The sequence below is a fragment of the Heptranchias perlo genome, chromosome 2, assembly GCF_035084215.1.
Source record: "Heptranchias perlo isolate sHepPer1 chromosome 2, sHepPer1.hap1, whole genome shotgun sequence".
NCBI lineage: Eukaryota > Metazoa > Chordata > Chondrichthyes > Hexanchiformes > Hexanchidae > Heptranchias > Heptranchias perlo.
Genome location: NC_090326.1, coordinates 94,091,405 through 94,103,911, shown reverse-complemented (window position 1 = coordinate 94,103,911; position 12,507 = coordinate 94,091,405). Strand labels below are relative to the sequence as shown.

Below are 12,507 nucleotides of genomic sequence, written 5' to 3'. Positions count from 1 at the left end.
AGATCAGGTTAACATTTCAAGTTTATGACCCTTTGTGAATTCTGTTGAAGGGTCTTAAACCTGAAACATTAACCATATCTTTCCTTCTCCACAGATGCTGTCTGATTTGCTGAATGTTTCCAGCATCTGCAGTTTGTATTTCATGTTTCTTATCCCCAGCTTGAATGATTCCTTTTGTTGAATAATCAGGGAGTTGACCATGCAGATTTAAGAGTGTCTCAATGGAGGAATTGTAAAAATGAAGGCAAGAACCTCTGATGTTTATCTTTTGAGATTATTATATCAGTGGAGACTTCTATCTGAATGTGTCCCATCAAAGTTCATACAATAGCAGAGGACTGTCTGTTTTCTGGAATGCATGTTCCTCCATTTACTAACGTTCTGAATATACATCATATAATAGACCTTTTGAGACTCGTTTTGAGAGCAACACAAAAAGCATATTTTATATAGGTTTTCTATTAGGGATGGAACAATAGAAAATGTGTTATATCAGAAGGTATAATCAAGAGAATAAATATGTGATTAATGCATTTGTGATTTCATAGGGTCCTCAAGGCTCACAAGGTCCCAGTGGTCCAACTGGTAATCCTGGCCCACAAGGTCCAAGAGGTGATTCAGGTTCTCAAGGTCGTTCAGGTGCATCAGGTCCTGCTGGTCCTTTCGGTTTCCCTGGAGAAAAGGGTCCAGCTGGTGAATCAGGTGCTCCTGTAAGTTACTTTGAACTTGTAGTAAAGATTTTATTTTTATGGACATGTAGCTTTTGAATTTTCATTACTTCCTTCAACAAACACATTTTTACTTATGTTGATATTTCTGTACAGGGTCCTACAGGCATTTCTGGTCCTACAGGTTTACTTGGTGGAGTAGGTTTTCTTGGTCTCCCAGGTTCAAGAGGCGAGCATGGTGTCCCAGGTGTCTCAGGTCCAAATGTAAGTATAACTTTTTTTTCACATAGTAACTTTTGAAATAGTTAACAGATAAATTAAGTAGTGTATGTTGTTTAATCTTTCTATTATTCAGAAATCTAGGTAAAGATTGAAAAGACTAAGAGAGGAAACAAGATAAATCAAGAAGCTATGATTAGGTGCTAACAAGTTTGGGTTTTAAAAGCCTGTAGATTGTAGGAGAGAGGAAAAATTTGGAGAAGTAAAGATTTCCACTATGCTCAATGACAATACAAATTAATTTGAAATAAAGAACAAGAAACTCCAATTATATATCACTTTTAGTCAGTTTACGATTTTTTAAATGGCATTTCCTATATTAATACCTTAACAACTGTACATTAAAGGGGTAATTTTTTGAGTCTACATTCCCACCAAGGAGTCTTGCTCACCAGGAGAGCATATTGTAAATTTGTGCAAGCCTGAATTTTTGAAATGTGCACATAATCTAGGCTGATACTTCAGTGCAGTACTGAGGGAGTGCTGCACTGTCAGAGGTGCCATTAAACCGATGTCCCATTCCTTGTTCAGGTGGTTGTAAAAGACCCCGTGGAACTTTTTCATTGGTGCTATCCTGGTGTCCTGACCAACATTCATCTCTCAGCCAACATCACCAAAAAACATATACGGTCATTTATCTCACTTGCTGTTTGTAGGATGTTGCTGTGTGCAAAGTGGCTGCCACATTTGCCTACAAAAACAACAGTGACTACACTTCAAAAAGTAATTAATTTGTGAAGCACATTGGTACAGTCTCAGAATGCAAAAGGTGCTATATAAATGCAAGTCCTTTTTTTTTCATGTGTCCACGACAACCGAGGATTCCCACCAAGAAAGTGAACATGGAAAATTGCCCCTCAAGTGTGCTAGCAAAATTGTACACTCTTTGGTGACTTTGTAGGTGATCGTTGGTTTAGGCTCTTCAAGCAGAGCGAGTGGTTTTAGGGTGCTGGTTCCAGGTTGGGTTGTTACCCACAGTGGAATTTTAGGGTGGGTTGTTGCTCTTTCACTTTCTGGTCACGCTGCTCTGCTCTTTTAAGGCAGGGAATGACCAATCAGTACAGCTAGAACACCTATTATCTGATTGTTACATGTTTAAGTTGGGAATATGGGGCTGATTCTCCAGCAAGAAGCAGCACCTGCAGGTAGCCCTGGTCGGGATATCATGAACCTGCAGCCCCGATTTTCTGTCCATTTGTTTAAATGATGAAAAATCAGGGGGCTGCTGGCCTGCAATTTCTCGAACAACACTCCCTGCGTTTCTCTCCAGAAATGCCTAAATGGGGAATCAGCCTTTATGTTTACTCCTTCTAGAACATTTATTTCAAATATGCTACCATTACTACCATTATCCACAGCAAAAGAACCAAATATTTTTATATATTTTGAACCATTCTGGAATAAATATGTAAAAATAACAGCAATCACTCCAATGTCTCGCTATCAAAGGTCAGTACGCTATTTTCTAGGGGCTTCCCATATCTGGTAGCCTTTGAAGCTGTACTTAAAAGGTATAATAAAAACAGTATTCTACAATTTAGCAATAAAGGGTTAGGTTTTTCAGTACTATACAGTATTTAGTCTACAGTATTTAGGCATTGGCAGTAGGCAGGCATTTAGAAAATTTACACCTTTAAGACACAATAGCCCTGATAGTCCACGGAGGCGCTACTGGTCTCTCACCATAACTCCAGCAGAGGACTGGCAGAGCCCGCAGGGGAACAGTGTAAGCAGCTGTTTGCAGCTTAATATGTCATTTCCCTGGAGTTTCCAATTTCTTGCTGGAGCTACAGCAAGAATCTCTGCAGAATCTCTATAGAATCTTTCCTATAGAATCGAATGCTGGAATACTGTATGTTATTGAAATATTTTGAGACATTCCCACCAAGATTCTTCTTCTGTATTAAATCATGTTTCTTTGTTATTTATTTCTAGGGCTTACCTGGTGCAACAGGTCCTGCAGGTGCTCCTGGTTCCCGTGGTACAGCTGGTGCAGTTGGCTCTGCCGGTCTGACTGGTCAACATGGTGAAGCTGGTCGTGATGTAAGTGAACGAATAAAGCACTATTGCCGGTGCTGTTATTAAGTACATGATATCCTAAATGGGTAAACAATATACTACACAACATTACATAATCCTTTTTCCTCCTTTCTGTTTTATTTTTAAGGGAAATCATGGTAATGATGGTCCTCCTGGTCGTGCTGGATTCGCTGGACCTAAGGTATGTGCAGTCCTAACATCTACCCTCAAAAAGATTATTGTTTTTTGATCTAATATCACATTGCTTCTTTAACAATGAACTTTTTTTTTCTTTCCCTCTCTTGTATTTAGGGTGAACGTGGTGATGTTGGTAGGGCTGGCTCACCTGGAATGGTTGGTCCACCTGGTGCCCCTGGTCACGCAGGTCCAGTTGGCAAGTTTGGCAACCGTGGTGAGGGTGTAAGTTTACAATTTTATTTTTCTTTAAAACAAGAAGATGTGTGGTAGTAGAGTTAAGTTTTACATTTTGTAATTTATAAAGAAAAGTAATTCTTTGTTTCCTTTTACATCAGGGACCTACAGGTGCAACTGGTGCAGTTGGTCCAATGGGTCCAAGAGGTCTTCCTGTGAGTATATGTTCAAGCAGCTGTAATATCATTCACATTTATAGAAAAAAGTTGGATGATATAAGCTTTAATATTTCCCCCCTTTTCCTGGGGAACGATAATTTCCTCGGTGCTAGGGAGAGGAAAAGGGACGGAGAACCCATTATGTCAGGGCTTATGTTGCTAGGGGATTTCTGGGGCTTCCTCAGAGGAGCAGAGCAGGATCTGCACCTGCAATAAGTCGCATGTCCAGCATTTGCATGATAATGAGATGGGAAGGAGCAATTCCAGTTCTCCCAACTCAATTTTCTCTGCTAATCTTCAAGAGATACCCACTTACAATTGCACTCCAAGAGTCTGGCAGTGGGCTTTGCACCAGGATCCCCCTCAGATTGGAGGGCCTAAAGGGGCAAGGCAGCAGGGCAAAGAAGGGCTAACGGGTAAGTGTCTTTTTATTGTAGGTATGATTGGATTGTCCCTCAAGAGCCTAGCAGCTAGGCCCACAGCAGCAGGCCTCTCGGGCCTGTAATGACGCTCCTGATTCTGGAAGTAGGGCCAAACTGGGAGCCTTGGTCTATTCGTTTTTCTTTGTAATTTTATTCTATTTCTTTTTCATATGATATCAACCATTAAATATGTCTATTGTTCATTTTGTAGGGCCCGCAAGGTCCACGTGCAGAAAAGGGTGAAACTGGTGAACCAGGTGTCAGAGGATTGAAAGGATTAAGAGGACCCGGTGGCTTGCAAGGCCTTCCCGGTGTTTCTGTAAGTAATATTTATGATTCTTGATTTCCCCCTAATGTTTTTTCTATTGTTCTCAGTGACAAAATTCCTAATTGATTTCCTTACCTTAATAGGGTATTTCTGGTGAACCTGGTTCTCATGGTCCTGCTGGTCCTTCTGGTCCAAGGGTGAGTAAAGAAATATCTGTTTCATAATTCTACTGATCAGTCATTTGCAATTGAGAACAAATACACTAACAGTAAAACAATCTGCTGTATTCATTATTTCCAGGGTCCATCTGGTCCTTCTGGTCCTTCTGGTAAAGATGGTGTATCCGGACATTCTGGTCCTATTGGTCCCGTTGGTCATCGTGGACGTCCTGGTGATCAGGGTCCTGGCGTAAGTTGAAATTTATAATCTGATGACAGTATTTTTTTTCCAGTTTTCATATGCAATACAAGGGCCTCTTCCCTAGTGATTCAGTGGCATGGTGAAATATGACATTGAACTCTACAGACAGGTCCAGTGATCCCTGCTGGAAAATGACATGTGCATGGCTGTTGGATGACAACAGGATCTAGCCTGGCTCTGATGCACTCATTATCAAATAGCCATTGAATCGTTGTCCAGGCTCACATTTGAAGAGTGGCCACTTATTGTCCATATAGAAGAATGGATATTTGACGAGGTACCAAAGGTACCACTCATAGAACCCACCGTCAGAACAGGGAGGGTAAGGGGAAAGAATTGAAGAGAAAAATGCAATCTGAATGAATATTCAAACCCCACAATAATGACCTCCAGATTCCCCATTAGAAATGATAGTTTTTGTTTTGATTGTTCATGTAACCAGATTGTTTTAACATCCGATCTAAGCGAAGAAAAAGAAAACTTGTATTAATATTGCTTCTCCTCAAATCTCTCAAACATCTCAAATCAATTACTTGAAATGCGCATGGCAGCCATTTTGCACAGAGCAAGATCCCACAAAAAAAAGATGAATGACAAGTTAGTCTTTTTTTTGATGGTATTGGTTGAGGCAGTAATTAGTGCCAGAACAATAGGAGAACTCTGCTCTTATTGAAGTAGTGCCATGGGGTCTTTAACATCCTCAGTTTAACATCTCATCCAAAGGACAGTACTTCCAAGCACAGAATTTATTGACAAGTTACTATTTGTTTATCAGATTCAAATAAATTACTAACCGTTCTTATTTTTTGTGGTGAGCCGAGTGTCTGATGTACACAGAAATCTCACATGTTTAAGAATCTGCAAATCAAACTACTAAGAAATCTACACACAAAGTTTCTGTTTGCCCAATTCAGAGTACATACTCCCTCTCATAGGGATACACTCCACTTACCTAAGTCCAGAGGCACAGGTTGACAAGGCTAAGGGGTGGGAACCCTGAGTTGTACACATGGATATTGCTGGAGTTTAACAAGCTAAAATCAGCATCTGTCAGGGCTGAGCTTCTCCCAACTGCTTATCCAGCCAGACCACTCTATCCACAGGTCATTAGCTTGCAGGATCAACGAAGACCTGAAAGGGAGGAATCCCAGCTTCCAGGGAGCTAGGCTGGATAGTCAATCATCAGTACTGCCCTGGAGTACTGTGGATCTGCTTGGTTCATGTATTTGATAACCAAGACAGCCACAGAGGGTTGAACGTCTATCACCAGACATGTCAACTTTTAGCCACTTGGACCCAAAGAGGTCCTGCTTACCTCTCTTCCCCCTCCTTTCCACCCCAAGTAAGATAATCACTAGCTGGTAATTAGACACCTGACAAGTATGAGTTTTGATCAGTCCTTAATGCTCTTATTTCTGAATATATAAAGCAACATTTCTCTAAATAAATGAAAATTGTAGAATCATCTAAAATCTTAGTGAGGAGGAATTGATGATAACAGAGAATAGTATACAAGTAATTTGTCACAACTGAAAATAGACAAATAATTTCTAAACCTTGCCTTTTTTAGGGTCCTCCAGGCTCACCCGGCCCTCCTGGCTTCCCAGGTGTTGCTGGTGGTCAATATGAAGTGAGTTACGATCACGAGTATTACAGAGCTGATCAACCAACTGCGGTAAGAGAGAAGGATCTTGAAGTTGATGCCAAACTGAAAGTTTTGACCAATCAGATTGAGAACATCCGCAGCCCTGAAGGCTCAAAGAAAAACCCTGCTCGTTCATGCCGTGACCTGAGACTCAGCCACCCAGAATGGAAGTCAGGTATGTCCAGGCACAAAATGACTACATTATCATCAGTTATTTTTAAGTAAAATTCACTAAATACATCATGTAGCATGGTACATCCAGATCAGGAAGGTCACAGGGTCAATCCCTGATCTGTGCTGAGCGAGCTAATTCAGCCACTGGGGTAAAGGTTACAATTGGCCTCTGTCCTTGGGCTGGGGAGGAGAAAAATTGGCCAACTTTCCCATTCCTAATTGCTATTCAGTAATCTCTGCTGGAAAGATGCACACGTCAGATGAGGGATAATTAGGCTTAGTCACAATGTTCTCCATCTTTGATGACAATCATTGTGTAGCTCTCATGTGAAAATTGGTCAGTTGAGCAAGATGCCAAGGGACCGCCAGCAACTACAAAATTGGAATGAGGAAATTGGAATAAAGTAAAATACATCCATATCTCACTGCTACCTCCTCAAATAAAGATTTTTTTTTTGTTCATTCCTGGTTAATGCAGAAATAAATTTCACACTTGCATTTTTGTACTTTATTAAATGGTAGAACTTTTAGTTTACTAACTGTGAATTTTATATCCATTTATGAAAGGTATTATAATTCAGACTTGAGCATCTGCTTTGTAAATTTTTATATAGAGCTAGCTCTGACCTGAGTTGCTCTGGCAAAAAGAAAGTATGACTTATCACTGTACTTTCCTAAATTGACTGTTTTAGCTTACTATTGGATCGATCCCAATCAAGGATGTATCATGGATGCCATCAGAGTTTACTGCGACTTTGTATCTGGCGAGACTTGTGTACATGCCAACCCAGACATCATTGAACGCAAGAACTGGTGGAATAACAAGAATCCCAAAGAAAAGAAACACATATGGTTTGGTGAAACTATCAATGATGGTGTCCAGGTAAGTCCAACTCAGATGTATATTGTGTAGGTTATTTTGTACCCGTGCCGAACAATCTATGCAGCATAAAGTACAATATTTAAAATATTGGAATCTTATCCTGAGTCTCTTTGTTCTAGTTCGCTTACAATGATGAACACATCACTCCATTTGTTATGGGTACCCAGCTGACCTTCCTGCACCTCCTCTCCAATGAAGCCTCACAGAATGTCACCTACCATTGTAAGAACAGCGTAGCATACATGGATGAGGAGGATGGAAACCTGAAAAAGTCAGTTATCCTCCTAGGTTCCAATGATGTTGAACTCCGAGCTGAAGGTAACAGCAGATTCACTTACAGCGTTCTGGAAGACGGATGCACGGTAAGTCGTGGGTACTTGCTTTAACACTAACCGTGTCCAGATACACTAATTGTGCATTTTATAGGAAGCTTGCAATTCTCAAATGGATTATCTGCTTGCGCACACTTTTTTCTTAATTGGAAGCAATGTAGTGAAGCATCACAGATCTCAATGAAACAAATTGTAAACTCTGACATGAATTTTTTTACTGGTGGATATTTCTTCAATACTCCTAACTCAAAATTCCTAGAAAATATTTTCAAAGTAGGATACAGCTTTTCTTTCTCTTCCATTATGTACCTTTTTATTTTTCTTTCCTATTTAAATATTTATTTTCAGTAATTTAATTGTACAAAGGAAATGTGGCCCAAAAAGCCACACTCGTTTCTTCATTGATCTCAACCACATTCCAGCCTTCTCATTACATCCATCTATCATTTCTGTTCCTTTCATCCATTGTGCCTTAATTTAATCACCTCTAGTAAAGGCCATGCCTTAAGTTTTACTTACTTCCCACTATCTCATTGCTTCTAGCTTTTTTAATCCTATAATCATGGTAACTGCTTTTGGTGCCTTAACAAAGATTGGCTGTGATAAAGTAAAGTGAAAAGAAATGTAATGCATTTTGTATTTTTGTTAAATATATCCTGTAAAGCCAAGCATCCTAATCACAAAAATAAATTATAACATATAAAACCCTGTAGATTAGTAAATCTTGTGCCTATATTAACAAGATGCTGCTACCACCGACAATACACACATTAAATAAGAACTGTCCACACACATGTTCAAAACATTTGATAGGTCTTTAGCATGCAGCCAATAATTGAAGGACTCAGTAACTTCTGGAAGAATATTTTAAATAGCATGTCCTCTTTCTATTTCTTTATGAATGGTGAATACGGAACCATATGAATTAAATCAAACTGTATTATGTGGTGCTCTGCCAAAAATAAGGCTCGTTTTTGAGTGTGTAGCTGACATTTTAGCCACAATTTTAGCTCTGGGCGGGAATTGGACATCAGGGGCCAAGGTGAGCACAAACCCCCCTGGACCTCAGCAGCTGAGGTCTGGCCGATTTTAGTTCCTAGGCCTTATCCGCATGCCTCTGGTCAATTGTTTGTCCAAAACCGACGGGAACGGAATCTTGGACGGGCAGCATTAAAATCGCCCCTTTTGTGAACTAGAAGGAAAATAATTTTTTTTTCAATCACAACCCATTTCATTTCATTATCTTTTTAACAAATAATAAACCATTGCCTCAAAATAACCCTTCATTCTGTTTTACTTGTAACAGAGACATACCGGTGAATGGAGTAAGACAGTCATTGAATACAGAACACAGAAAACATCTCGCTTGCCATTTATGGACATTGCACCTATGGATATTGGTGGCCCTGAACAAGAATTTGGTTTGGACATTGGCCCAGTCTGTTTCAAATAAATGAACTTGAGCTAACTTAGAATACTCTCCGCATTTTTTCTTTTCCTTTTTACTGAATGCTGACTCATTCCATGTCTTCTGCTCATCCACTTGCTTAAGTTCTGGGCTTAAAGAGAAGTAGGAAATCCAAAAAAAGGAACATTGTTTTCTCAATGCAATTTTAATGCAGTTCCCAACAACTTGGAAATTTCAAGAGATTATTGCAGGTGAAACCTTGCCCTAAAGGTTTAAATCACAAATAATGGAAAATAAATAAAAGAAAGTGAAAACTAGTGTCATCTGTAGTCTTTGAATATTTTTCAAAGAGGAAGTTTAAAACCACAGCTTCCCAAGGTTTAAACTACCTCATATACTTATTTTAAAGTATTAAACACATAATTTCTTTCTCAAAATTAACTGTGGTACTTGGGGTTCAAGTCGTTTTGTAAAGGTGCTAAGTGGTATTGAATTGTGCAGATACCGTACTTGAAGTACTGACTGTGGTGCTAACTGAATGTCCCGTGCCATCATTGAGACTGTCACTATGTGAGACCACATTTCCAGTGCTGTATTAAGTTGTGCAGTGGTTTTATTTCTTAGTAAAATCCATTGATTATTATCATGGAATCCTCTTGTCTATTCCCAAATTAAACATGTGGATACCTTCCTTGCCATTTCCATCGCATTACTTCAGGTGTTCATGCTTTTAGCCATGCACTTTCACTCCAACTGAATGGAAAAAGGAGGCGACAGTTCTAAAAACAACATAATAAAAACTAAAAATGTTCCTATTTTGTATATGTGACAAGTGAGATGTTTTAATAATTGTGAAATAAAGCATGAAAATGTTCTAAAGTAACTTGTTTCATGACTGTGGTTCATGTTACAACTTTTTAAAATAGATTTCCCCTTAGTCTCTACCTTCCATATTGACAGAGGAGTAGCTGGTTCAGATGTCGCCACCTTTCTCACATGGAGACCTAAGATTATCTTGAGTCCAGTGACTGGTAATAAAAGCCTGTTGTCGCGAGTACCTGTTTGATATCACATGTTACTCGAGATACTGGTAATCTTACTGTTGTACTCACAATGTAATTTGGCTGGAAATTGTAGGGAAAGTAGAGTAATTGGTGCAATAAAACATTATCTTCTAAAGTGGGAGTTGGCAATGTAAACTCAAGGCAATAGCTAACTTGAATGATTACCATCTGTATCTTGAACAAATAGAAAGCATTTCTAGAGTGAAATATTCTAACTAATTTGCTTATTATTCATGTTCAACACAACAATTTTCTTCATTGGAACGCAGAAAATGTGCAGAATTTGCTTTCTTGTGGTTGTAAGAACAGCCACATATGATGTTTCCTCCCTATGTCCCTGCATGCACCTTCCAATTTTATGACAATGGACTACTAATGTTCCACTACACCATCCGTGTCTGTTCCCGCCCTCTGGAATTTTCTCCCTCAGCCACTTCATCTTGCCATCTGCCTTCGTATCTTCAGAAACCTTCTAAAAATCCTTCTCTTTGTCCCTTTTGTCTCCTACCCATTTAAATTTTCCCACTTCGCTCTACCTTACCGTGTTTCCTTATTTGAGTGGTACAACAACAACTCACGTTTATATAGCGCCTTTAACATAGTAAAACGTCTCAAGGCACTTCACAGGAGAGTAATCAAACAAAACTTGCATTCAGTTTATTTCTAAAATTAAAATCTTAATCAAGGCAGAGTAAACAAGTTAAGAAAAGCACAAAAGCCATGCATTCATACAGACAGAATTAAAAGTCATTTTTTTCAAGTAAACTATCAGTTTATGCAGCAGATTTTACACATTTTATCTGTAACTGTAAAAATAATGGGATTAAGGAATCAGCTGCCCATCAACTGTTTTGGAATAACACAAGAAATCATTATTAACAGAGTGAACAGTTATTGCACTTGCATTGCGAGACCATTTAAATGTTCTTTCCAAGTCCAGATGAGAATAAAGTATTCCTTTTCCTTGGTCTGTTGCAGGCCTTTACTGAAATCTGTGACATGAAAATACTTCCCAATATCTAAAATTCTGAGAGCAGTGGTTATAGTTTCTCAGTTCACTAATGTTCAAGAAAAGTCAACAGAAATATAAACAAGTTGCCACACTTTATAATCTTGCTGACTTTTTTGCTAAGATTTGTCAACAGAGGAAAATATACCACTATATCATCTCAGATTTTTTTCACTTTTTTCCCTAAAGGCATTGAATCCTTGCTGGGGTATGGTTATACCAGCATCAAGCACCTCTAGTATTTTGCCAAACGGCTATTATTCATGTCTGAGCCTCGATAATGACTGTCAGCAGTTTAGTTGATTGCAGAGCGGGTCACAGCCCAACCTGGTCCCATCTTTGCAATGTCCATGCATGCACATTTCCAGCAGGGACACTGGATAATAATCAAGAGTAGTAACCCTAGCCAATTTGTCCCCTCCCTCACCAGGATCACTAAGAACAGTTGTAGAGCCCATGCCACCATTCTAGCTAAAACAAGCAGAGTCCAGGGGTCGAGCCTGGGACCTTTGTCTGCATAGCTCGGCTACTCACCGGATAAACCTTCTGAGACATCAGGTGAGCCATAAAGTCATTTTTTTATACAAGAAAAATTTGCTGAGATGCTGTCATGTACTTGAATTTATTACAGCTAATTTGGTTTGAGATCATTGTCTTGGATTTCTTTTGAAGTATCGGCTCCGATTTAACCCCCCACCCCAACCCACCACAAGCAGGAAAGAGTCGGGCAGAGGCTTATAATTCTAAAATTCGAGTTCCCACCTCCAAGTTGCCGCGTTCCCGGCCCTCATAATATTTGCGGCGGCGACTCGGGCTGTAGACGAAGCTTCCGCTAAAAGCAAGCAGGGGCCTTCTTCAGATTCATAAGTCATGGCCCAATGATGTCATCAGTGCCGCTACCTAATTTTAAGGTCCATGCAGAGGGGGCCCTGCGCTGTCTGCTGCCCGGCAGCAGCAACACAGCTGGAGGAGCAGACTGGCCAGAAGAGGTGGAGCAGAAGTGCTCCCCCCATGCCCCTTAAGGAGTCCTTAAGCCTTCCCAGCCTGGCATCCTCAAGATCTTTAGGGAATCCCGAGCCCTGGCATTCCCCTGATCTTCGATGAAAAGAAATCCCGGCCTGCCCCTCTCACCACAATGCGAGGGAATCCCCTCCTCCCACTGACTGCTGGGGACTGTTCCCGTGGGTCCCCGGCTGCAGCCTCCTGCCACCAGATTCCCACTCCCACTTCCCGGCCAGATTTTCAGACCGGGGCTCTGGAAATGATTATTCAAATGAGCCCCTGCCGTTAAGATCGGTAGGGCCGCCACGTCCCCGACCTTGCCGG

General features: G+C 40.2%; 1 protein-coding gene across 2 annotated transcripts in view; it reads left to right on the top strand.

Moving 5' to 3' along the window:
- col1a2 (collagen, type I, alpha 2) overlaps positions 1-9,175 on the top strand; it is a 50,790-nt gene extending 41,615 nt beyond the window's left edge. For both annotated transcript variants that reach the window (XM_068004446.1, XM_068004438.1), the window contains exons 40-52: positions 549-710; positions 825-932; positions 2,883-2,990; positions 3,115-3,168; positions 3,279-3,386; positions 3,500-3,553; positions 4,190-4,297; positions 4,390-4,443; positions 4,547-4,654; positions 6,237-6,486; positions 7,178-7,368; positions 7,488-7,730; positions 9,007-9,175. In XM_068004446.1, coding sequence (XP_067860547.1) covers positions 549-710; positions 825-932; positions 2,883-2,990; positions 3,115-3,168; positions 3,279-3,386; positions 3,500-3,553; positions 4,190-4,297; positions 4,390-4,443; positions 4,547-4,654; positions 6,237-6,486; positions 7,178-7,368; positions 7,488-7,730; positions 9,007-9,153 — 1,695 coding nt within the window. In that variant the 3' untranslated portion in view covers positions 9,154-9,175. The remainder of the gene's footprint in view (positions 1-548; positions 711-824; positions 933-2,882; positions 2,991-3,114; positions 3,169-3,278; positions 3,387-3,499; positions 3,554-4,189; positions 4,298-4,389; positions 4,444-4,546; positions 4,655-6,236; positions 6,487-7,177; positions 7,369-7,487; positions 7,731-9,006) is intronic.
- The last annotated feature ends 3,332 nt before the right edge of the window (positions 9,176-12,507 follow it).